Here is a 27559-nt window from a genome sequence, read left to right as displayed (position 1 = left end):
ATGTCCTTGTCGGTAAAAGATCAACTGTACCCGATTGAAACCTTAAAGACGGCGACTCCAGCCAGGATCCCGGGCTATCCCGCCTCCATCCTGCCCCATGCCCACTACCTTGATGTGCTCCGCTCCTCTGAGGAAGTCCTGCAGCCTCTCAAGTCCCTGGGCAGGCTGGTCACCGACTCCAGCTCAGTCATGCCCTTTAGTTTCAGCAACTTTTCATTTCTCAGCGAGTCTCCGTGTATAACCGAGCGGATCTGCAGCATCTTGCCGGCGGCTTCCCTGCCCGTCTTCAGTAAAATGCCGGGTAATGTGCACCCGGTCTATCCCCGGAACCGCAGCAAGCCCCCTCTCCCCTCCTGTGTCCCCTCTGCCCTGGCCAAGCGCGGGGAGCAGGAGAGCCGGGGGTCCCGCAGCCAGCCTAACGCCAGCCAGGAGGCTCTGTGCCCCCAGCTCTACCCAGTGCAGGGCACTCAGCCAGCTCCCACATGCCACTTCACCGAGGAGGACCTCAACACGGTTCTGTATGGCCACATGAACATGGGCAGTCCCGACCAGCTGGCCGCTCACGCTATCTCAGGACTGCGAATATCGGGAAACACAGGTACAGACTCCAGCCTGGCACACTCTCCACTTGTGTCAATAATAACTCGGCTAACCAGAAGGATTTCTCATTGTAAAACAAAACAGTGATCATATTCCTGCTTCTTTACTCTGCAGGTGGACCCGAGGTTCAGCTACTGGACAGAGACACTTTGGAAATCCCAGTGGGTGAGTGACATGAGGGATGGGTGAGGGATAGGTGAGGGAAGGAGAGTGGGTGAGGGAAGGGGGGATGGAAAAGAAAAAAGTAAGATGTGTATTTATATAGCGCTTTCACGAACTCATGGCATTCTGAAACACTTTCTGGCCAATGAAATGCTTCAAAGTATAGGACACATAGTAACTAATTTGTGCACAGCAAGATTCCACAAAGAAAAATGTGATAATGTCAAGATAATCTGTTTTTGCAATGTTGATTGGGGGTAAACATTAGCTAAAACACGAGGGATTCGCCTCTCCCTTCTTCCAAATCCAGTATGTTGATGAGACTTTGCACAGCTAACTGAGAGCTGAGCCCCCATTCCTCTGACAGTGTGGCACCCCCTCAGCCCTGCATTGGAGTGGCAGCCCAAATCTGAGTGCATAACTCTCGGGACTGGAGGATCGAAGCCACAACCTTTTCTCTGGGAGGGGAGAGTGGGTGAGAGAGGGAGGCTGAAGGGAGCTGGTTGCTATGTCTGGTTTGGTTAAATTCTGTGCGGGTGACTCTCTCTCTCTCTCTCTCTCCCAGGGCTCGCTGTCTCTCACACCTTCTACGGGGGAGTTCCTCATCTCGGCGTCTTCTGTTCCCAAAACCTCATCCCCAAGGGGGTCCGATTTGGACCCTTTACAGGAAAAGTGGTGAATATGAGTGAAATTAAAACCTACGACGACAATTCCTTCATGTGGGAGGTGAGGATGATTCTGGTACATCTCACAGTAAACAGTGGCAGGAGATCGGAATACTTTCTGTGCGTTTAGTTGCAGACGCGGAAGTGTAGAGGATAACATAGTTTGCTGCGATATTGATGTTAGTTTTTGCCAGGGGGGAATGTTACTATTTTAGCTAGCTGCCCCGAAGGGGCTGGGCTCTGTACTGATCTCTCTGCTGCCAGGGCTGCTCACACACACACACACGGAATTTCTATTGCAGATTTTTGAAGACGGCAGACTGAGTCACTTCATAGATGGGAAAGGGGCGGCTAGTAACTGGATGGCCTTGGTTAACTGTGCCAGGTCGCCCCAAGAACAGAATTTGACAGCCGTCCAGAGCGAAGGGAAAATCTTCTATGAGACGTGTAAGGATGTGGCGGAGAGGCAGGAGCTGCTGGTGTGGTATGGAGACTGTTATCTCCAGTTTATGGGAATCCCGGTCACTTTGAAGGAAATGCCTGAAAGCCCATTCACTGAGCAGCCTGAAGGTTAAAACACTTAAACGATTTTCTGCCCTTTTGCGGTTTACTGTCATTAGCTGCGATCACTTGACTGAAATGCCACTTTTCTCCCTTTGGCAGAGTCCGGAGAGGGGTTTAAATGTGAGAGGTGTGGGAAGGTATTCGCCTACAAGTACTACAGGGACAAACATCTGAAGTACACTCGCTGTGTGGACCAGGGCGATCGCAAGTTCCCCTGTCACCTGTGTAGCAGATCGTTTGAGAAGAGAGACAGGCTGAGGATCCATATCCTGCATGTACACGAGAAACACCGACCTCACAAAGTGAGCACAAATACACTGTCTGCACACATCCTCCTGCATGTACACGGGAACGGTACACCCAAATACAGCCCGCGCCCTGCCCAAGCTCGCAGTCAGATTTACTCCCGGCTTTTATTCAGTCTGATCTTGAATGAATGAATTTGCCCACAATCTGCTGCCAGTGATCCACACTGTACTGTACATCTCTGTCCATTCCCTGCTCATTCTCCACATCATTCCCTGCTGCCCAGAGATCACCTGTGCCCCAGTAACACAATCTAATAGAATTGAATAGGAATATTTCAAACCATTTACTCCAGGGACAATTTCTGCTAAATAATAACAAACATGGAAATTGCTCTCACTTTCTGACCCCTGTTTGCCCAAATAATCACAAGTATTCATGTGATGTGAAGCGCTTTTGAAGATTTGGTGGGCTGCCCCAGAGAAAGATAAGTTTCTTGGTTGGAAGTGAGCTATGGAATGAGTCCTTTCTATCCTGATCCGATACCTGCGGGTTTGACGTTAAATCCCGACATTCTTTCTGCAAAGAACATTTGATTTAGCTCCTCTAGTCCGATCGGTTAAAATCGAATAACCCGGTTGGCGTTGTTTATAGTGATCTTTCTAATTAAACCTTTCCCAATAATGGTGCAACGAAAAATGTTAGATAACCGCCCCTTAGGAGTTATCATATCTGATTTAAACATATAAATGAATAGATATTTGTTGTATGTACTTTTTATACCTTCTAGTAACAATACAGGCTATGAAATGATACTGTTATATCGATGAGATTTGTTTTGGATTTCCAACGGACAGTACTTTGATTTTGTATTGATGTTTTATTCACATGAATGAATTGGAGATGCAATCCTGAAAATATCACCAGTTCCACCATTCTGCACCTGATATGCAAGATAAACCTTAACAGATGTGGCCCACATCCCAAAACATCTGGAGCAGCCACTTACATCCTCATGTACAATGACCATCAGATTTGGAAAATCAAAAAGGGATTTGTCTGTACATCCAATGGATAATACTAAACCATAAAATTCCTACTGTGCAGAAGGAGGCCATTTGGCCCATTGAGTCTGCATGTCCCTCCTAAAGATCTCTCTACCTAGGTCCACTATCCCACCCTATCCCTGTAACCCAGCACATTTACCATGATCAATCCATCTAATCTACGCATCTTGGGACAGTGGGAAGAAACCAGAGCACCCGGAGGAAACCCAGGCAGACACGGGGAGAATGTGAAACTCCACATAGACAGTGACTCAAGGCTGGAAAAAACTGGGTCACTGGCGCTGTGAGGCAGCAGTGCTAACCACTGCACCACCCTGATTACGATCCCTTTTCTCTCAGGACTGACACCATTTTCTATGTTTTCATCTGTTTCCATTTTTTATCAGGAGAACTTTTGCATTTGATATCTTTTACTTGAAAACACTCTTCAATTCTCAGTGTCCCCTCATTTTTTAATTAATTCATGGGATTATCAAACCCTAATTGCTCCAAGCTGAATGGCTTGCTCGGCCACTTCAACAGTCAACCATAACAACTTAAACCCGGAGCATTACCCTGGTCCCTGGATTACCAGTTCAATGACAATACCACAACTCGTTTTGAGAGACACCAAACCTTTGTTTGTAGCTTATTATGGTGACACAGCTGAGGGATGTGAAAATTGCTCGGGGCAAGTGCATCAGATAATGTCAGAATGCATTGGTGCACCAATTTGCACAACTACTCCTGTCAAAATAACTTCCAGTGCAGCTGCAACATTTCCACGACATATACTTATCCTGCATTCCCATAGCCAGCTCCTCACTGCACACAATTCAATATGATATTAGTAATCAATGTAGATATGTGCAAAGCATAGCACTGAACATGCTATTATCATTGTACAGTTAGTTGTGGGACAGTTAGTTTTACAGTCTTTTTCCAACATGTGACTCTCTCTGTTGAACAGTGCTCCGTATGTGGGAAGAGCTTCTCACAGTCCTCCAGTCTTAATAAACATATGAGGGTTCACTCAGGAGAGCGGCCATACAAATGTGTTTACTGCAACAAGGTAGGTTCAAATGACCATTTGTACAATTATCGTTGGGCAACACATGGAAAAACAGAACAAATAAATATTACGTCAATGAAGTTCAAATTTAAAACTGATATAAGAATAAATGCTTTACTTAAAATCTGCTTTTATATTGAGTTAAGGGCTGTGCTGGTTTTGCCAACTTGCGATGGCACAGTTGCACAGTGGTTAGCGCTGCTGCCTCACAGCACCAGGGACCCGGAGTCAATTCCCGGCTTGGATCACTGTCTGTGTGGAGTTTGCACATTCTTCCCATGTCTGTGTGAGTTTCCTCCGGGTGCTCTGGTTTCCTCTCACAGTCCAAAGATGTGCCGGTTAAGTGGATTGGCCATGCTAAATTGCCCCTTAGTGTCAGGGGGACTAGCTAGGGTAAATGCATGGGGTTATGGAGATAGGGCCTGGGTGGGATTGTGGTCGGTGCAGACTTGATGGGCCGAATGGCCTCCTTCTGCACTGTGGGATTCTACGATTCTATGAATCTATGAATTCCTGACACCTGAGTCTCAACAAAGGTGGCAGCAAATTCAAAATACACTTACTGGATTTCTTAGGTTTGGCAGCCAAAGAGACCCATATTTTACCAGGCTTCTTTAGCCATAGTAGATACCAGAAATTGATTTTGATGCTGCTGTTAGCTGTGCAAGATCAATGCATTGGGAACCAACAGCACAGATGTGGCTGTCCAACCGTGTAAACATATAGAATGATAAATATTTGGAATAAACTACCAGGTGAAGCTGGTTAGATAAAAAAACATTAATTCACCTGGATGCTATAATGTGAGAGTTAGAGGGAAGAGTTTCAAATGGCCAAGTGGCTTCTTTGCAGTTATTCTGAGCATCACAGATATATTTCTGCTGTTTTCCCTGGTTGTAGGCTTTCACTGCCTCAAGCATCTTGCGGACCCACATTCGCCAGCACTCTGGAGAGAAACCCTTCAAATGCCGACATTGTGGCAAAGCCTTTGCCTCACACGCAGCCCACGACAGCCACGTGAGGCGCACACACTCCAAAGACAAAAGTTTTGTTTGTACAATCTGTGACAGGAGCTTTGTGGAAGCGCATGAGCTCAAGTATCATCAGATGCAACTCCACACAGGTTAGTGAGCAGAGGGAGGTGGTGGGGTAGCTGGTTGTACTCACCTTTGAGCTCACCAAATGAGAACTAACAAGTGACCAACTATTGGCACTTATGATCAAAGGTTATCATCAATTTTCTGTCTGGGAGTGGAGGGATTGCTTCACCCATCCATAAGTACTTATTTTCCAGCTTCACTGCATTTGCTTTGTCAATCAAACAAATATCTTAACAAAGATAAAACAGCTGTTCTTTGCTCTGCATGGAAAATACTAATTCAGTTTGAAAGTGCATGGCCTATACTATTCGCTTGTGTTAGTATCTTTTGGAACTACTTAACTCTACATGTATATGTATATGGTTGTCAGAAACCTGTCAGTTCTCATTTACTCCACCACTCCCAGTCCTGTCAAACCATTTTTCTGTCTGTTGTGTCTCCTCTTTCCTGAAAGTGATGGCTTGTGCTGCAGGATGAATCCACTGGAGTGATTAACCATCTAGTTCTGAACTGGATAGTGGGTTCAGGAAATGACAACCCAGCAACTGACGAGTGATAAATGGACAATGATAATTCAGTTTTTGACTTTCTTTTGAATAAAGAACATGTCAGTATTGGAATAGGTTGTTTTTTCAACATCTTGGACAGTTAGGTCAGTTGCCTAGATGATTGTTAGGTCCAGGCAGCTAAAAACGGAGGGAGCTCTGGAGGAATACAAAGAAAGTAGGAAAGAACTCAAACGAGGAATTAGAAGGGCAAAAAGGGGTCACGAAATGTCCTTGGCAGCCAGGATTAAGGAGAATCCCAAGGCATTTTATTTATACATTAGGAACAAAAGGGTTGTCAGGGAAAAAATCGGACCTCTCAGTGACAAAAGTGGGGAATTATGCTTAGAGCCCAAAGAAGTAGGGGAGATCCTAAATGAATACTTTGCGTCGGTATTCACAAAGGAGAGGGATGTGTTGACTGGGAGTGTCTCGGAGGGGAGTGATGACCCGTTAGAGAAAATCTCCATTACAAGGGAGGAAGTGTTAGGATTTTAGTGAATATAAAGACTGACAAATCCTCAGGGCCTGATGGAATCTATCCAAGGCTGCTCAGGGAGACGAGAGATGAAATCGCTGGGCCTCTGACGCAAATCTTTGTCTCGTCACTGGACACAGGTGAGGTCCCAGAGGATTGGAGGATAGCTAATGTGGTCCCGTTATTTAAGAAGGGTAGGAAGGATAACCCGGGAAATTATAGGCCGGTGAGCTTGACGTCCGTGGTCGGGAAGTTGTTGGAGAGGATTCTTAGAGATAGGATGTATGCGCATTTAGAAAGGAATAAACTCATTAACGATAGTCAGCATGGTTTTGTGAGAGGGAGGCCATGCCTCACTAACCCGGTGGAGCTTTTTGAAGAAGTGACTAGAATGGTTGACGAGGGAAGGGCCGTGGATGTCGTCTATATGGACTTTAGTAAAGCGTTTGACAAAGTCCCTCATGGTAGGTTGGTGCAAAAGGTTGGATCTCATGGGATAAAGGGGGAGGTGGCTAGATGGGTGGAGAACTGGCTTGGTCACAGAAGACAGAGGGTGGTAGTGGAAGGGTCTTTTTCCGGCTGGATTCCTGTGACTAGTGGTGTTCCGCAGGGCTCTGTATTGGGACCTCTGCTGTTTGTGATTTATATAAACGATCTGGAAGAAGGTGTAACCGGGGTGATCAGTAAGTTTGCCGTCGACAATGCTTGCCTTTATAGGATGGGGCATAGAGTATAAAAGTTGGGGTCTGATGTTGGAGTTGTATAGAACGTTGATTCGGCCGCATTTGGAATACTGCGCCCAGTTCTGGTCGCCACACTACCAGAAGGACCTGGAGGCTTTAGAGAGAGTGCAGAGGAGGTTTACCAGGATGTTGCCTGTTATGGAAGGACTTAGTTATGTGGAGAGATTGGGTAAACTGGGGTTGTTCTCACTTGAAAGACGGAGGATGAGGGGTGACCTAATAGAGGTGTATAAAATTATGAAAGGCATAGATAGGGTGAACAGTGGGTAGCTTTTTCCCAGATCGGTGGTGACGTTCACGAGGGGTCATAGGTTCAAGGTGAGGGTGGGGGGGGTGGGGGGGGTGGATGGTTTAACACGGATATCAGAAGGACGTATTTTACACAGAGGGTGGTGGGGGCCTGGAATGCGCTGCCGGGCAAGGTGGTGGAGGCGGACACACTGGGAACGTTTAAGACTTATCTAGATAGCCACATGAACGAAGTGGGAATGGAGGGATACAAAAGAATGGTCTAGTTTGGACCAGGGAGCGGCGTGGGCTTGGAGGGCCGAAGGGCCTGTTCCTGTGCTGTATTGTTCTTTGTTCTTCTGAATAATGCCAAGTATTTTGTTTGATTCCCATTCTGTCTGACGGGGCCTTGGGGAGTATCAGCAGCATCTCCAGTGGGTTACTTGCCCTGCCCTGTAGTAAAACAGGGCATAAGCAATGGTTTGTCAACCCTCAAATAATCAAGGATGCTACCTGGTGAAAACCAAGAATTAAATATGGTATTATTGGCAACTGTTTGACAAAAGGAATATCACAGGCGTGATTCCTATCTGCTTATCAATAGATATCCATCCTCTTTTGTGGTGTTAATGGATAGCAATTGGATACAGAGGTACCCTGGTTGAAATTTTTCCCTGTCTCTAATCTAGGCCAATTGTTAAGTCCCCACTGACACCCTTGCAGAGATCAGGTAGAAAAATGTTAAGTATGTTTGCTTCCGCACACACGGTATATTTACTAAATCCTCAGTGAAACTTAGCAGCTATTTTTTGATGAAATATATATAGATTTGTGAGAACTCTGTACAGTGATTAATTAATTGAAGCCAGTTACAGATTTAGAAACAAGTAATTGTACAATATTAATGAACAAAATGCTCTTTACAAATACTTTTCACTTCTACAGTTGTTGCCTCTTCCCAAGTGCGGCTTGATTAATCCCTCATGCATTACAACTTGTGAAAATCATGCTTTGCAACTTGTGAAAGTCATTTAATTCTTTTATTGTACACAGGCAGAAGATCAATGTCTGTGTAATCTTCCTTTCAGTGACCTGTATTTATTTTGCAGTAACAAAACATTCTCAAACAAAATCCTAAGGGTACAAGTGTTACCTTCACTGAATAAATTGCAAAGTCAGCAGACTGAGTTAGTTACAGTGAGACTGGAGGTTCATGCTTATCTTCTCACAAGTGCAGAACTTCACTTCCTGGCTTCAGAATGCTAGTTCAACTTTAATATTAGGAGAGTTGATGTGCCCATTGGTTCCCTGCTGGTATTAAAAACATTAAAAACTAAATGTTAAAAGTTATCAAGTGGTCCATTTGATTGCTAGGAAATGTCTTAAAACTTGCCAAACATGCTAAGCCCGAGTGGCTTGGGACTATGTTTCAGAGCTCATGCCACACCCTGGGCTAAGTATTCTTCATGTGACTTCAAGGCTGAAGTAACCCAATCAATTTGTGTCTACGAAGCCAAAACCACTAATATTGACACAAACCTTTTGCAATGCAACTGCTCTATTAACCTGGGGGTATCTGCACCCTTCAATAAATGTTGATAACGGAGGGAATTATGAATTTTTGACCCTGCTCTGTAAACAAGAAAAGTTTATACATGTGAGGAATAGTAACTAATCTTAGCCTTTATTAAAAAGATTAAAGGTTGCTTCCCTGAATACCAGATAAGACACTGAGTCATTCAGGCCAGTAGGCCCACAGCTTCAATTCTTGGTTTACTCTCAATTAATTAGTCTCATCTGGGGAGCAACAGGGGTACCTGTGCTCGGATGGAGAAAATCAGCCTGAGTTTATTCCCTTGATTGCTATCCCAGTGGTCCTGATGTTTGTGTGGATTTTGGAGGAGGACAAGATTGGATGAGCACAAGATTATGTTTGGTTGTGATGTCCTTCGTGATGGATTAGCCACCAACACTCAGCAGTCTAGATTGCATATCCTTTGCTCCTGTGGGCACTGGAGATGCTGCTGATACTCCTGGAATCAAATTCCAGCAAGAATCAAATCCCAGCAAGAATCAAATCCCAGCAAGAATCAAATCTCAGCAAGAATCAAATCCCAGCCAGAATCAAATCCCAGCCAGAATCAAATCCCAGCAAGAATCAAATCCCAGCAAGAATCGAATTCCAGCAAGAATCAAATCTCAGCAAGAATCAAATCCCAGCAAGAATCAAATCCCAGCAAGAATCAAATCCCAGCAAGAATCAAATCCCAGCAAGAATCAAATCCCAGCAAGAATCAAATCCCAGCCAGAATCAAATCCCAGCCAGAATCAAATCCCAGCAAGAATCAATGCCTTCACAAATTGACTAGAGAAAACTAGATGTGTTTTTTAAAAGATGTCGGTTTTATTCTCTTTCCTTCTGCTTTCTGTTTGAAGCCCACCCAATTTTTAACAATTGAAAATCTCTTTCAGTTTTTATTACTTGGTGAGTTTCAGTTGCCTATTTGAACAGAGATGGGGTTATTATGTTCGAAACCAATCCTGTCCACTGCTCATGTCTTCAAAAGTGCTCTTGCCTTTGGATAGTGACGGGGAGTGAGCTCCCTCTGGGTGATTTCCTCCTCCCTCACTGAAGGGCCTTGTGGCCAAATGGGAAGCATTACTATTGCCATCTCATTTGAGATCAACTAAGACATCACAGATTGAGGATTGCATCTGGGACTTTCCTGTTCTCTGTGATTCAGCTACTCAATGCTTTAACGAGTTAAGCCACCAGAGAGCTGTATAACTGTTTGAAGGCTTCCTGTCTCAGAAGAGAGTGGTAACAATTATTCCACTTTTCTGTCATGTTTTAATGGCAAGCTGTGGTCCTTTTATAACTATTGTGTCATACTCCCTAGGTCAACGTAGACTGCAAACTTCCTGTGCACCAGTAGTTTATTTAATCTCGTGAGCAGGATTTCTGATACACAGCTTGGCACAGCTAGCTTTTAAGTTGCCGGCACAAGGTGCATCTGCACAATGGGCCAGTTCAACCTGATTTTTGCAGTTTTATAAATTTGGGCAAATGTAGTAATGTTAATAAATCAAAAATAAATCTGCTGATGTGTGAATATCATCGGCAAGATGAGTTGTCAGAATGCTTCAGTGACAGTTTTTAGATCTTGTATTGTTCAATGAGGCAAAGTTAGTTAATAATGCCATACTAAAATATCCACTAGGAAATAGTGATCATAATACAATTGAATTCCACTTAAAAATGAAAAACAACACATTCCAATCACCAACATTAAAAGTTTATTTAAGCCAATTGCATAGGTTGGCTAAGGTTGATTGGGTAAAAGGTAAATATGCAGTGGGAAACATTTAAAGAAACAATTCAAAATGTTCAGCAAAATTATATTCCATTGAAAATCAAAAACTCAGTGAGAAAGATCCATCCACGGCTTAATAAAGAGATTAAGAATAGTATTCAGTTAAAAGAAGAGGCTTATAATGTTTCAAGTCTGAGGATTGGGAGTGTTTTAGAAACCAGTAAAGGCCATCAAAATGTTGATTAAAAGGGAGAAAATTAGAGCAAACTAGCCAGGAATATAAAAACAGATTGTAAGAGCTTTTACAGGTACACATCAGAGTAGCCAAAGTAAACATTCTGGTCCTGTAGAAGAAGGCAGCAAAATTATCATGGGGAATGAGGAAATGGCAGAGGCATTGAACAAATATCTTGGGCCCGATTCTCCCAAAAAAATTCTAAGCGCTGAATTGGTGGGAAAAATGGTGTAATTCACAATTGTTTTTTTCAGTGGGAGTTCAAACTCGAATCTCCCACACTCTGTGCAATGCAGAGGTCACAATCGAGAATATAATTAAAAGCTTGGGGAGCGGGGCCTATTCACATTGGCATCTGACAGTTCCGGGCCTCTGCACATGCATGGCCCTGGTTTGTCAGCCTCCCGTTTGCTGGCCAGCTCGATCACTTCCGCCCCCACCCTGGCAGACACCCCCCCTCCCCCAGCCCGCCCTGATAGCTGGCCAACTCCAGCCCCGACCAAATCCCAATGCAGGGTGGCAGCGGGACCCCCCACCCCCACCAATTGCCCTAGGCCCTGCCCACAATAGGCACTGCCCACCCCTTGGCCACACCCCTCAGGCCCTACTCCCTTGGCACTGCCCAATGCCCCCTTGGCATGGGAACTTTGCCCCTTGGGCAATGCCGGGGGCACAGGCTGGCACTGCCTATGTCCAAGGGGCACCACCCCCCCACCGCCGATCCCTGGGGGGACCTCGATTGCCCCCTTAACTAAAGCGGGGTCTCTTGCTTGTTCCCTGGATATGGGGGGAGCTACTCTAAACCCCACCGGAGTGAAATACTCCTGGCTGGGTGGGAGATGCTCTCGGGCCCGGAGAATTCAGTCCCAGGCCCGATAATGACATTTAAATTACATGAAAAATAGATTAAAATCACTTACCTGGTCTTCCCACTAGTTTCCAGCGTGTTCTCGACAGCGCCTGCTCTTTGGCGGTGGGAGACGGGCATGCGTCAGGAACGCATGCATGAATCCTGCAAAACGGCCGACGCGCGCATCTCCCAACCTGAAGTGCCAAAGAAGTAGCGTGTCGCGATTGGAGAATTGAGCCCTTTGTGTCTGTCTTCACAGTTGAAAACATGATTTACATAACAGAAGCAGAGGGTAATCCAGGGGCTAATAAGAATGAGCAAATTAAGGTAATTAATATTAGCAAAGAAAAATGCTGGAGAAATTCGAGGGAAAAAAACCTGACATATCCCCAGGACCTGATGGCCTACATTCCAGCATTCTGAGAGAGAATGCTGTAGAGATTGTAGGTGCGCTGGCTACGATTTTCCAAAATTGCTTCAATTTTGGAACATTACCAGCAGGTTGGAAGTTAGCAAATATAACATTGCTATTCAAGAAAGGAGGGAGAGAGAAAATAGGAACCGCTTGCCAATTAGCCTGGCGTCAGTCATTGGGAAAGTGCTGAGATCTATTATTAAAGAAGTCTTAACAATGCACTTAAAGCATAGTATGATTAGAACAAGTTAATATGTTTTTACCAAAAATAATTACCGTTTGACAAATTTGAGGATATAACTAATAGAGTAAATAAAAGGGAACCATTTGCTGTGTACTTAGATTTCCAAAAGACATCTTGCAAAGATATCACAATTGAGGTTTAATATACGAGATAAGGGCTCAAGGAGATTGGGGTGATGTATTAGGCAAGGATAGAGGATTGGTTAATGGACAAGAAGCAGAGATTAGGGCTTAATTGGGTATTTTCAAGTTGGTAGGATGTGACTAGAGGAGTGCCGCAGTGATCTGTGTTGGGCCTCAGTTATTTACAATCTATATTAGTGACTTAGACAAAGAGACAGAAGATAATGCATCTAAGTTTGCTAATGGTACCAAGGGTATGTAAGCTATGAGGAGGACACAGAGGCTATAAAGATATATAGGTAGGTACAGTCAGGGGACAACAAGGTGGCAATGAAATATTATGGGGGAAATGTGAGAGTATTGACTTTGCTCATGAGAATAGAAAAGCAGAACATTTTTAAAGGCATGAAATTTGTAAATGTTGATGTTCAGAGAGACTTGGGTATAATAAACTGAGGAACACACGGAGTTAGCTTGCAGGTCCACATTAAGCAATTGGGAAAGCAAATGGCATGTTGGCCTTTATTGCCGGGGTTGGAGTAGAAGATTAAATAAGTCTTGCTAAAATTATACTAGGCTTTGTTGAGAGCACACCTGGAATACTGTGTACAATTTTGGTCTTCATGTTTAATGAACGATATACTTGCAGTGGAGGGTTTAAATTCAGCACAGAGTGAATGGATGAAAGAGCATAAATGAAACCAGTTTAGTCGGTCTTAATTCAGCTTCTAATGACACACAGCACAAAATTGTCCTTAATGTTACATTAAATTAATGTTACACTAAACTAACAATCTCAGACAGTGAGACTGTTGAGGAAGACATTAGATTTTTAATGGAAGGTTACCATTTGTGATTGGGATTTAGCAAAGCATTGGGTGCTTTACTCTGTACTATACTGATCCCGGGATTGCTTGATACTGACAGAATAGCTGAAATAACTGAGTGCCTCTAGTCCTGCAATCTAAACTCTAAGATCTTGATGCTCCTCCAATTCTGGTCTGCTTTATATTCCTGCTTTTTATAGCTTTACCATTGGCAGCTGCCCCAGGTTGTAAGCTCTTGAATTCCCTTTCTAAACCTCTTTATATCTCTTGCCTTCTTAAAGATGCTCCTTAAAACCTACCTCTTTGACCAAGCTTTTGGTCATCTGTACCAGTATCTCCTTAGATGGCTCAGTATTAGATTTTGTTTAATAATGCTTCTTTGTGAAGCTCCTTTGGGCTGTTTTACTGCATTATAAGTGCTGCATTTTTAGATAGTTGAAATTCGGTCAGTATTGCATTTCTCTCAGTATTTACCATTCCTCATCTTAATGTCCTTAAGATAAAGATTTAGTAAGAATAAATTGATCAACGTTTTGATCTCCAATAAGTGAATGTCATGTGGAAAATTTCTCACTCTATTACCAACAAATAATTCACTTTAAAAAGTTCACCCCACTTTTGAAATATCCCATTTCCACATCATGTTTAACCCTCAAGTTTTAAGTGCTGGCTTGTTCTAGACTGGTTTAGGTACATTATGTAATGCCAGATTTGAACTGTTATGTCAAGTGCAAAACAGTTCAACTTCTTTTACTCCAGTATGTGGCACTCTGGAGTGCATCCCTCAGCATTGCTGGTCCTTGGAATTTGCCAGCTGGCAACACTCAGTCCTTATCCTGAAAGACTAACAGGTTTCAGGTAGACCAAAAAGTGTTTTTCACTGAGTTTATGGTCCACCTGCAGAAGTTGATGTTTGTCTCTCTCTTTTTGCTGGCAGATGAGTGTTCTTGAATGATCCCTCCACACCACACCCACCCCCCCCCCCCCCCATCCCCCAGCCCCCACGAAGTACAAATATGTCACCTTTTTAAATACATATCTGGTTCTGCAAATTGGAAACTTCTCATAAAATTTACCTTTAAACACAAATTAACTTGAAGAACAAAACTAAATACGAATGTAACTTAAAAAAAGCTTACTTGTTAAGATATATTTTAATTCCTAACAAAGTTTCTTTAACTTTCCTGTCACAATTTTTTGAAAAACATTCCCCGCTTTACGGTAATTGAATATTCCTGCAAACGTCAGCTATTTCCACTTCCTCCTCCACATTATCAACATCTTCATGGTATTTTGTCATTGAAATCTCTGCAGATTCACACCTTTCTAAGTACACTTGTTACTGTTAACCCTCCCTTTTTGCACTGCATTCATCTTGTGTTTCTATCCTGGGAGCCCGTAATTAGCGTAATTGCTGTTCTGGGAATACAATAGAGATAGGACAAGAAGGTGGCACCTGAATGAAATACGCCAGGACAAACTTCTATAGTGGCATTATTTCCAAGTCTCCATTGGGAAAATTGTTATAAAATTGGAAAATCACTGCAATTTTTACTTAGAACTCATCACACAGGAGCTTACATCTTCACATCTTTCTGATGTTTGTCTCTCTCTTTTTGCTGATAGATGAGTGAAGGCCGTGTTCTGAGCCTGTGTGCAATATATTTTGTTCCATCTCTACTCTTAGCACTTGATGTGTTTCTTGTTGCGTTTGTTTGGTTAATGCAGTAGTAGACTCCCCCGATCTTCTTTTGTTTCCTTCCAGCCAATTGAGCTGCTGCATCAGTTTACATTACATCACATTGGATTCATGCAAGTATGATGTGGAGATGCCGGCATTGGACTGGGGTAAACACAGTAAGAGTTTTAACAACACCAGGTTTCCACTCCATCTGACAAAGGAGCAGCGCTCCGAAAGCTAATGGCATTTGCTACCAAATAAACCTGTTGGACTTTAACCTGGTGTTGTTAAAACTCTTACTGTGTTCATGCAAGTACGCAGAAGTGGCTCAGAGTGTTATGTGCTTGGAGGAAGCTGCAGTTGTTCTGACTACAGGTTGCAGCACTGTAGGCAAAGTTTTCGCTTGGAGATCAGGATGAGTGGGAAGTGCCAGAGAAACTGGAAGAGTGGAGCTGTGACAGACAGAAGGATAAACCAAGCTACGAAAGGCCAACTAGTTTAACCCAATGGTGGGAAAACTTTCAGAAATGATAATCCAGGACAAAAAAATAACAGTCACTTGTACATATTTGTAATAATTAGGGGAAGCCAGCGCAGATTTGTTAAAAGCAAAGGCAGGAATTTTACAGCCCCGCCCACCCCGGGAATCGGAGCGGGCGAGGGGCGGACCATAGAAAGGTCCATTGACCGCGAGTGGGATTTTATCGTTTTGGGACGAGTGAGGCCGTAAAATCTCGCCAAAAATGTTTTTAACTAATTTGATTTGGATTTTCTAATGAAGTAACAGAGAGGGCTGATGAGGGTGTTAAATTTGATATGATGTATATGGACTACCAAAAGGCATTTGATAAAGTGTCACATATCAGCTTTGTCTGCAGAACTGAAGTCCGTGGAATAAAAGGGGCAGTGGCAGTGTCAATACAAAATTGGTTGTGTAACAGGAAACAGAATAGCGATGAACAGTTGTTTTTGAGAGTCTTGGAAAGTTTATAGGCGGGATCCCAAAGGGTTGAGATTGGGAACACTGCTTTTCTTGATTTCCATTAACAATCTAGGCTTGGGTGTACAGGGTACAATGCCAACATCTGCAAAGAGTGAGGCAAAACTTGGAAACATTGTGAACTGTGAGGAGGATAGTCTTAGATTTCAAGGGATAAGGGGCAGGCATATAGCAGATAGATTTAATGCAGAGTGGAGTAAAGTGTTATATTTTGGTAGGGGCGAGAAAATATAAAATAAAGGATACAATTCTGAAAGGGATGCAGGAGCAGGCAGACTCTGAGGTATATGAAATCCTGAACTTTATAAATATAGCAGAGGGTCAGACTTTTGTGAAGTTGGGATGACTCTGGAGCTATGTAAGAATGGCAGGTAGAGCCATTTCTGGGATTCCCAGCTCTGTTCCTGGCACTAGAAATTTTTGGCTTAAGGCTCCGAAAGCTTGTGGCTTTTGCTACCAAATAAACCTGTTGGACTTTAACCTGGTGTTGTTAAACTTCTTACTGTGTTTACCCCAGTCCAACGCCGGCATCTCCACAGCATGACTGGAAATTTTTGCCAGCGTGGAAAAAGGGTCAGGGAGTGAGCCCACACCATGCTCTCCTGAACTGACCAGGTCCGTTGTAGGATAAGCATCTTCTAGCAATTTCTGCTGCCCCCAACCCCATCATTTTTGTGGAGTCAGAGCAGCTTCTTCATGGGTTCATGGCCCCTCAGAGGAGTCTGGACCATATTTGGAATTGGAATCGTTTGATAGGTGAATTTTAAAGGTCTTACCCATAATCCTCAGTCACTCCCCTGACCCCCAAACTCTCCATGTCAACCATGCCCCTTCCATGCCCAGTACGTATTAATCATATCACTCATTGGGTATGGGCAAACAATGGCAAGTGTGGAACTACTCAGGAAAAAATGCATGCTAGGTTGTGTTCAGACCACTAAAATCATTAAGTCAGCAGGGGATCTGTTTTGACAAGTGTAGTGAATTGTTGACTCTGCTTGACTGACATCTTTAAGTGGTTGGAATTTATTTCTGTGATCTGTTTATTTGCGTACGTTTAAAAGGTGTGAATGTTTAAACCTCTGTTATTGCTACTTTAATGATCAGCCTGATGGACACTTTTATGGCATCATAAAAACAGCAGTTATTTTTCAAAGAACATATTTGAATAGGTGTTTTCTTTTCAGTTTCACACTTGCCATTGTTGTTATTATATGTCTCATTGATTATGTACATAATGCATACTGGGTGAATGGGTATGAAAGGATGATGAGTTGCCATTGGGCAGGATTTTCCAGCCCTGCCAGCAGCAGGACAAAAGTTTTGGTGGCGCTCCAAAATTTTCCTGTCCTGCCCATGACAATGCCCATCATTGGCGGGACTGGAAAATCTTCATCGTGGAGTTGGTATGGGAGGTATAAAGGGCTGTGGGGAGTGAGTGGTGAAGCTAGAGGGCCTAACTGCTCTTATTACAATTGAGACAAAATCCCAGAGACCTGATATGGACCCTTTAACCAGCCCACTTTAACACTTGCCCATTGCGTGGCTGTATAAGATCTGGTTTTGGGGCCAAGCTGCCCAACTCTATCCCACATACACAAGTGCAAGGAGGTTAACATAGAAACATAGAAACTAGAAGCAGGAGTAGGCCATTTGGCCCTTTGAGCCTGCTCCACCATTCATTTTGATCATGGCTGATCATCAAATTCAATATCCTGATCCCCCCCTTTCCCCCATTTCCCTTGACCCCTTTAGCCCTCAGTGCTTTATCTAATTTCTTCCTGAAATCAGACAATGTTTTGGCCTCAACTACATTCTGTGGTGGTGAATTCCACACATTCACCACCCCTGGGTGAAGAAATTTCTCCTCACCTCAGTTCTAAAAGGGTTACCCCTTATCCTCAAACTATGACCCCTAGTTCTGGACTCCCCCACTATTGGGAACATTGGCCACGATTCTCCATCGCGACCCGCAACTTTTCTGGTGGGTTGAGGTGGGAGATGCGCATCTCTGGCCTTGTACCGGGATTTGTGCATGCGCCGGGAACGCATGCGCATCTCCCAGAGCTGGCGAACAGTCGCTAGTCGGACCATGCTGGAAACCGGCGGGACGGCAGGTAAGTCATTTGAATCTTTTTAAAATATATTTTAAATATGTTTAACAGGTCATTATCGGGAACCTTCAGGCCCCGATCGAATCTCCCATCCCGCCAGGAGTACTTCATTCTGGCGGGGTTCAGACTAGCTCCCCACGTTCGGAAAACGAGCAGGAGACCCCGCCGGAATGAAGGGGGGTAAATTGGGGACCCCCCCGGGGTCAGGTGGTGGGGGGTGGTGTCCCCTGCCCAAGGGACAAAATGCCCATGCCCACGGGGCACTTTGACACCCCACCAGGCATTGGGCAGTGCCAAGGGGGTGGGGCCTACTGTGGGTGGGGCCTAGAGGCAATCAGTGGGGGTGGAGGGTCCCGCTGCCACTCTGCAGACAGAATCTGTCTGGGATGGAGGGAGAGCAGTGATTGAGGTGGGCTTGGGGGGGTGGTCTGCTGGGGGGGCCTGCCTCCAGGGGGGTCTGACCCTGGGGGGGGTCAGCAGGGGGGAGGGTCTGCCAGGGTGAGGGGGGGTGCGGGGAATCACCACTGCTGGGGGAGGGGTGGGCTATGCATCGTGGTGCTCCGGGTGGGTGGGGGGGGGGGTCGGGGCTGGCCCAGGAATTGTTGTGGGGGCCGTGATCAGGCCGTGGGGGGTGCTGGAGAGCCAGCACTGTGGGAGTCCCGTGCTGGTCACCGAATGAGCTGGCCAGCATATAGGTAGTCTGAAAAATCAGGACCACTGCACATGCGCAGAGTTCCAGAACTCTCAAACTTCGGCACAAATAGGCTCCGCCCCCCCTGGATTTTTAATGATGTTCACGACTTGGACCTCTGTAGTGCACAGAGTGGGACTCAGGTGAGAAGCTGAACTGATAAAACAGTCAGGATTTAGAACAGTTTTCCCGCCAATTCAGCACTTTTGGGAGAATCACGGCTATTCTTTCTGAATCTACCCTGTCTAATCCTGTTAGAATTTAAGAAGTTTTTATGAGATCCCCTCTCACTCTTCTAAACTCCAGTGAATATAATCCTAACCAACTTAATCTCTCCTCATATGACAGACATACCAATCCAGGAATCAGCCTGGTAAGCCTTCGCTGATCTCCCTCTGCAACAAGACATCCTTCCTCATATAAGGACACCAAAACTACACACAATACTTCAGGTGTGGCCTCATCAACACCCTGTAAAAATTGCAGCAAAACATCCCTACCCCGATACTCAAATCCTCTCGCTATGCAGGCCAACATATCATTTGCCTTCTTTACTGCCTACTGTACCTGTGCGTTTACTTTCAGCGACTGAAAACACGAGGACACCTAGGTCTCGCTGAATATCCACCTCTTTCAATTTACACCCATTCAAGTAATATTCTGTCTTCTTATTATTGCTACCAAAGTGGATAACCTCACAGTTATTCACATCATACTCATTTGTCATGCATATGCCCACACACTCAGCCTGTCCAAATCATGCTGAAGCATCTCTGTATCTTCCTCACAGCTCACCCTCCCACCCAACTTTGTATCATCTACAAATTTGGAGATAATACGTTCAGTTCCCTCTTCCAGCTCATTAATATATAATGTAAACCGTTGGGGTCCCAACACAGATCCCTGTGGAACCACACTAGTCACTGACTGTCAATCAGAAAAAGACCCATTTCTGCCAACCTTTTGCTTCCTATCTGCTAATCAACTTTCTATCCAACTCAAGACATTACTGCAGGTGCTTTACCCATGTGCTTTAACTTTACATAGTAGTCTGATTTGATTTGATTTGACTTATTATTGTCACATGTATTAGTATACAGTGAAAAGTATTGTTTCTTACGCGCTATACAGAAAAAGCATACCATTCATAGAGAAGGAAACAAGAGAGTGGAGAATGTAGTGTTACAGTCATAGCTAGGGTGTAGAGAAAGATCAACTTAATGCGAGGTAGGTCCATTCAAAAGTCTGATGGCAGTAGGGAAGAAGCTGTTCTTGAGTCAGCTGGTACGTGACCATAGACTTTTGTATCTTTTTCCCAGTGGGAAAAGCTGGCTGCTTTGATGAGGCAGTGGGAAGTGTAGACAAAGTCAATGGATGGGAGGTTGGTTTGCGTGATGGGTTGGGCTACGTTTACGACCTTTTGTAGTTTCTTGCAGTCTTGGGCAGAGCAGGAGGATACCAAGCTGTGATAAAACCAGAAAGAATGCTTTCTATGGTGCATCTGTAAAGGTTGGTGAGAGTCATAGGTGGCATGCCAAATCTCCTTAGTCTTATGAGAAAGTAGAGGCGTTGGTGGGCTTTCTTAACTATAGTGTCAGCATGGGGGGACCAGGACAGGTTGGTGGTGATCTGGACATATAAAAACCTGAAGCTTTTGACCATTTCTACTTCATCCCCATTAATGTAGACAGGGGCATGTTCCCCACTACGCTTCCTGAAGTTGACGACAATCCCCTTTGTTTTGTTGGCATTAAGGGAGAGATTATTGTCATCGCACCAGTTCACTAGATTCTCTGTTTAATTCCTGTACTCTGTCTCACGATTGTTATGTGACACCTTGTCGAAAGCCTTCTGAAAGTCTAAATAAACCACATCCACTGGTTCTCCTCGGTCAACTTTACTAGTTACATCCTCAAAGAATTCCAATAGACTTGTTAAGCATGATTTATCTTCTGTAAATCCATGCTAACTTTATCTGATTATACCACTGCCTTCCAAATGCTGAGTTATGAAATCCTTGATATTGGACTCTAGCAACTTCCCCAGTACTGACATTAGGCTCACTGGTCTAAAGTTCCCTGTTTTCTCTCTACTCCCTTTTTGAACAGCGGGCTTACATTAGCTACCCTCCAATCTGTAGGAACCAGTCCAGAGTCCAAAGAATTTTGGAAAATAACCACCAATGGATCTACTATTTCCAAGGCCACTTCCTTACATGTTCTGGGGTGAAGATTATCAGGACCTGGAGATGTAGTAAAGAAGGTAAATCCCATCAATTTCCCCAAAACCAATTTTCTGCTAATACTGATTTCCTTCAGCTCTTCACTAAAATGTGTTTATCTCAGCACTTCTGGAGTTTCGATGAACCTTTATAAAACACCGGACATTATACTTTAGGAAGGATGCGAAGGCTTTAGGGAGGGTGCAAAAAATGGTTTCAGGGATGAGGTTACATGGATAGCTTGGAGAAGCTGGGGCTGTTCTCTGGGAAGAGGAGATTTGATAGAGGTGTTGAAAATGATCTAAACAGACAGGGGGAAATTATTCCCGCTGGTGGAAGAATCGAGAACTAGAGGACACCGATTTAAGGTGATTGGCAAAAGAACCAGTGGCAGGATGTGGCATAACTTATTTTATATAGTGAGTGCTGAGGATCTGGAATGCACTGCCTGACAGATGGAGGAAGATTCAATTATGGATTTCATAAGAGAATTGGATAAGCACCTGAAGAGACAAAATCTACAAGGCTAGAGAGAAAGGGAAAGGGTGTTGGACTAGCTGGATATCTCTTGCAAAGAAAGCTGGCTGAATGGCTTCTTTCTGTGCTGTAACCATTCTATGATTCTATGTTCCAGTCTGTAGCCAGCGGCACTATATAGAGGTGGAAGCACCTCACAGTACCTTGGGATAACACTGCTAATCTTTAGCCCTTCACATTGGAAAAGTATCTCCTTATTCCTGTACTCCATCACAGCTGTCAATCAAACTCAATCCTACAATGAGCAGCTTGAATGCATCTGCAAATAATAATTTTTCCTTCCCTTAATTGATCTCTTTGTCCTGCCCCCTCCTCCACAGCTCCTGTTACCCTGCTTTGCCTTATGGTGAAATGCAGCAGCAGCCACTGTTGTGCTGCAACTTGTTTAAGTTGCTGTTCTTGATTTGTGAGCTTTCACATAAAGTATTGGCAGGCTAGTCAGCTATGAAGAACATTACAGATGAACTGCGCCCAATCTAGCTGACATCTACAAACACACACTTTCCACGACTGAATAGGCATCAAGAGCAGGGAGTCTTCTGCCTGATCTTTTCCATTATAAGGACAAATGTTTTGTAACACAGCAAATGCTGTCTGGTTAATATCAATTAATGTGGTCCAGCACATGAATTGCATTAGTGATCTCATGATCTGGATGACTAAACACTATATTGGGGCTGTGCAAAATTTTTGCAGGCAAGTAAAATTATTCATTTCTCTCACAAATGTCTTCAGATAGGAATGCCTATGGATTCAGATGCAGGTTTGCCAGCTTTATTTCAAGTCTGTCAATTGTACACCAACTTTGGATATTCTTTTGAACCAAAGTAGATTTCTGGTGGGACCTGGTTTATCCTCAAACAATTCATTCAAGTATTGGCCAAGGAGGAGCTTCTGTTTACCTTACCAAGTAAACAGGTACGCAATAGCGTAGTGGTATTGTCGCTAGACTAGTAATCCAGAACACCAGGGTATGTCCTAGGAATCCAGGTTTGAATCCCATCAGGTTCAATAAAAGTCCAATGAAGACCATGAAACGATTGTTGTAAATGTCATTAATGTCCATCAGGGAAGGAAATTTGTCATCCTTACCTGGTCTGGCTTACATGTGCCTCCAGACCCACAGCAATGTGGTTAACTCTTAACTGCAAGAGCAATTAGGGGTTGTTCTTGCTCGCTATGCCCACATCCCATGAAAGAATAAAGAATAAACATGACTCCTGACCTCAGAGGGGGCAGGGTGAGTGAGGGAATTCCCCTCTCTCCACAACCTTTCAGCACCCAGTGACTTGGACATTGGCAATCCGGGATGTGCAAACAGGGAACAAACAGGCATACGACCAATGTTCCCATTACAGTTCATGAACACACTGCAATCTTAAAGGGACTGTGCAGTGCAAAATGTCAGCCACGTATATATAGCAAAGAGAAATGAAAGGGATTAGCTTTAAAATTGTCCCATTTTTATTTCTTTTCACTGCCCTGAAAATGAGGCGAGATATTAAAAATTCTTTCTGGCTGGTAATCTTGGTGATGGCATGAACAGAGGTTGGCACCACCTTTCCTCTCCTACCCATCGACAACCAAAGTGGCAAGACATCTAATGAAGTCACCCTATCTTGACTCGGGATACTCCAGAACGGCTAGAAAATCACCAGTGTCTTCCACTGTGCTCCTGCCAGCAGAGTTGCACTGAGACATTTATGTCCTTGTATGGTATATTTTTCTCATCTGGATTTTACATTTTGAATTTGTTATTACTAACTAAACTTGTGCTAACATGGAAAACCCAAATCAAAAGCACAGGGTGGAAGTATTAGAGATCTACGTGAAAATCATGAGCAGCATTTCTTTAAATAGAAAGGGACTAATATAGATTGTTTGATTGTGGTGTTCCCTTCTACAATGTGCTCTAAACAATTGCGCTAAAAACCAAGATGAATGGTGAGGCTGCTGCAAATATTTCAAGCGTCAATATCCGATTATCGCTTGCAAGGTATATACATGATTTCCAGAATTCCCCATAGGAAAATGTTGCTCTTGCCTTATACATTACTGCTCCATTTGTTGATGCCACTTAAATAAAAACAGTTACAGATATGCACAGTTATAACAATGAAATAAATCAGATCCAAAAAAATCATGTTTTGTGGAGAATGGCTGTATAGATGGTACAAAAGTAGAACGATGTGGGGTTGTTACACTGAATGTAAGAATAAGTTGTTATAAGAATGCGGTTTTGTGGAAATGACATTTATGGTAAGATTGCTGGCACAGCTTTGTACATTCTTACCCTGAACATATTAGAGCTTTTTGATAAATTTGAACTGGAACTGTAGAAGTGCTGACTTGTTGATTTGGACTGTCCCTGTCCCGTCAGTGGCTCTTACATCAGTTGTACGATCTGGTGACGTCTATAAGCAGCATGTGATGAACATCATAAAAAAAAACCAAAGCCTCTTGTATGGAAGTGGCACTAAGGCCTTTCCAAGATTTATTTTTTTACTTTCTCTTTTCAGCTATTTCTCTTCTGCTTCCTGATTTATAAACATGAGCTCTTATTTCTCCAAAGGCACCGAGATGTTGGATAACATACATCTCCTCCTGCTTTACTCCAATATTCTTGCTCAGTCATTTCATGGTTCATTTCCTGAATGATACAATAAATTTAACCCTTTTTCCTGTTCGTTTTCCCAAGAGCATTAGCATCGTAGTGGTCCGAAGTAACCGCACTTCACTAATGAGGTGGAAGGATATTTGAATGATTGGGAGCTTGGCAAAATGAGTTAGTGAAAGAGGTATGGGAATAGAGATTTTAGGATATGTGCAGGATTTTTTTCTTGTGCAGCATGTTCAAAAGAAATACAAGAGGGATCATTGTTGCATCTAGTAACAGGAAATGTATTAGAATAGTTAAAAGAAGTAAATATAGGGGAACATCTAGGTAACAGCAATGAAAACATAATAAGGTTTGAGATTGATTTTGAGAAGAACCCATGTAAGGTGAAAACCAAAGTAATAACTTGGGGGAAAAAGGACTAATTTTACTGAGGTGAGAATGGAACTAGGGAAATAATGCTGGAAAACCTTACTGGCAAAGAAAGGAGCATGAGAGTCCAGGAGAAATAAGTTCCAATAAAAAGCCAGAACAAACCAACCAGTAATGATACAGCAGGTTGGAGAAAGAAACAACAGCAACATTGAAACTAAAGAAAAAGCATAGACTAAACGGGAAAGGAGAAGATGGAAAAAAACCCCCAAAAAGTTAGGAAATAAGTCAAGAAAACAAACAGGAAGACAAACAGAAACTGTTAAAGAATATAATGAATATGAGTAAAGTATTCTAAAGATACATAAATAATGAAGAAAACATCAGGGTAGGGATATGACCACTAAGGGATATACACAATAAACCCACAGGCAACGATAGTGAAATGGCAGCAAGATTAAATAATTACTTTGCCTCAGTATTTAGCAAGGATACTAACATGGGGCCATTAGAAGAAGAGATCAAAAATACATTTTAAAAATTAGGATAAAAAGGGGGTGATAATAGATAAACTACTCAAATTTAGCAAAGATAAAATCCCTAGCTTGGAATAAGAAAAGGGAATATTGTCAGAGAACTAGCCTACTATTCTGATTCCCAAATCAAAATAGGGAAATAGAATAAGTCCAGGGAATCATAGACCAATTAGTATAATAATGCTGACAGGAAAGCTAATCGAATCCTTACTCATAAATGTAATAGAAAACCATCTAGAAACTGAAAATATCATCAAGAATATTCAGCATGGATTACAAAAGGAAAGATCATATTTGACCAATCTTATTGAAAGGGGTAAATGAGGATCATGCAGTAAATGGGGAATATTGTTACATTTTCAAAAAACCTTTGATGAGGTGTCACATGTTAGGCTCAAGATTAAGGTCAGGATTGTGTGGAGTTAAAGGATATGATGCAGAATGGATAGCAAGTTGATTACAAAACAGAAAACAAAGTAAGGGTTAAAGCTAGTTACTCAGGCTGAAAAAAGTGGGAAGTGATGAAAAACCACAAGGATCGATGCTGGCACCATGGCTGTTCACCATTTAAACAAATGATTTACATTCAGGAATTACAAGCTGCAAAGTTGTGGATGACAGCAAGTTGGAAGTTCAGTTAATACAGAGGAAAACTGTGACAAAATATAGGAAAGAAAGAAAATACAGGAAGGCAATAAACTTGCAGAACCAGTGTGTAATTGGCAAAGAGATTTTAATTGAAATATGTGGTGGTACATTTCGATACGAAGAATAACAAGGCATATAATCTTCGGAAAATAAGTGTTGAAATGTGGTATAGGTATACAAATCACTAATTAATCAGGCTAATAAGGCCATAAAAAAGCAAAGACACTTGTGGGATTCATTTCCAAAGGAAATAAATTGAAAACAATTACATTGTTTTAAACCCATATAAAACCTGGGTTGGATCACATGATGAGTATTGTGAACAATTTGGATGCTGGAAGTGGTGTGAGATTTAACAGGATGACATCAGAACTGAATGATTATACCTATCGAATAAGATTTAAGAGTCTGGGACTCTTTTCTCTAGAAAGGGGAAAACCAAAGGGTGAGGCAAAGCTTTTAAGATTATGAATGGGTTTAACAGAGTAGATTTTTTCTTAGATGTCCCCACTTACGGGGGAAGACCAGAGTTAGTAATCATAAATGTAAGATAGTCACTAATTTACAGAATTGTTACAGCACAGAAGGAGGCTATTCACCCCATCATGTCTGTACCAGCTCACCAAAGGAGCAATTCACTTAGTGCCACTTAAGAGGGAATTCGTGAGAAACATTTTTACCCAGAGAATGGTTAGTATAGGGAGCTGACTATCACAAGAAACAGTTGATGCAAATAGTACAGATACATTTAGGGGAAGCTAGATAAACACATGATGGAGGAAGAATAGGGGGATATGTTGATAGGTTTCGATGGAAAAGGGTGAGTGGAACTGAACACTGGTTTGGGCCTGTTGGCTGGACGGCCTGTTTCTGTGCTGTAAATACTTGGCACTCTTGCAACCTGGGCTAAGATCAGTTAACTCATTTCGAATCAGGAATCAAACCTGAAATCTTCCCATGTATGTGGTTGAGTATTGCGTTGTCTTTCCTTGCAGTATCAACAGAGTCTAGCTGTAAGGATAGCAAGTTGGCTGCCACGCACGCTTCATTACATTGTGATATTCAACAACAGTAACACCAGAAAGGCAATTTTAACCTAATCTTCCCATTGAGAACTTTAGAGGAATGCTGGCAGTCTATACAGCAGGATGTGCATGCATAGATGTTGAGTGAGCAAGAGGTCAGAACAGCTGGGCAGAGTACAAAACCAGAGAGCTAGATTAAAATTACCCCCAAGATATTTGTATTAACTTAACTGAGCTTAATTGAGTCTTATAATTAGGCTTATTTCCTAGCGGTGAGGAAAAGGATTTCCATTGCTGCATGTTATTCAGCAATCTTTGGTGCAAGGTGCACAAATGAAGATGCAATTAGGTTTGGCTAGTACATCCTTTGTGGTCAACTAGCTTTATAATAGTCTAGGCTTCCATGAACTATAGTCACTTGTGAGAGGTGTTGGCACATGTGAAACTCTACTTCAGAAAGAGCCAATGTTTCCAAAATTGGAAGGGACAAAATTGAACAAAAAAAGACAATTAAACAATTTGTCTCTCAAGTTGTAGAAATGATAGCAATTAAAAAAAATGGTGTCTGACGTGTCCAGTTTCATGACACTACCGACTACTGAAGATCAAGTCACCCTGATTGAAATTGCTGATTTTTCTTTTGTTTCTAACATCTACCTTC

General features: G+C 43.0%; 1 protein-coding gene across 1 annotated transcript; it reads left to right on the top strand.

The window, feature by feature from the left end:
* Positions 1–26000, top strand: prdm14 (PR domain containing 14). Its single transcript, XM_078215500.1, has 7 exons — positions 1–598; positions 1430–1488; positions 1730–1997; positions 2091–2293; positions 4254–4355; positions 5256–5478; positions 25816–26000. Exons 1-7 carry the CDS (start codon positions 1–3, stop codon positions 25998–26000), a joined length of 1638 nt encoding a protein of 545 aa, XP_078071626.1.
* The last annotated feature ends 1559 nt before the right edge of the window (positions 26001–27559 follow it).

The sequence above is a fragment of the Mustelus asterias genome, chromosome 7, assembly GCF_964213995.1.
Source record: "Mustelus asterias chromosome 7, sMusAst1.hap1.1, whole genome shotgun sequence".
Classification (NCBI taxonomy): domain Eukaryota; kingdom Metazoa; phylum Chordata; class Chondrichthyes; order Carcharhiniformes; family Triakidae; genus Mustelus; species Mustelus asterias.
This window is presented reverse-complemented; position numbering and strand designations above follow the sequence as displayed.

Excerpts from the sequence above, each read along its gene's own strand:
- prdm14 (XM_078215500.1), top strand. The coding sequence starts at position 1 with ATGTCCTTGTCGGTAAAAGATCAACTGTACCCGATTGAAACCTTAAAG. Across the intron at positions 1,998-2,090 it reads ATTCACTGAGCAGCCTGAAG|AGTCCGGAGAGGGGTTTAAA; the intron begins GTTAAAACACTT and ends TCCCTTTGGCAG. Across the intron at positions 2,294-4,253 it reads AGAAACACCGACCTCACAAA|TGCTCCGTATGTGGGAAGAG; the intron begins GTGAGCACAAAT and ends TCTGTTGAACAG.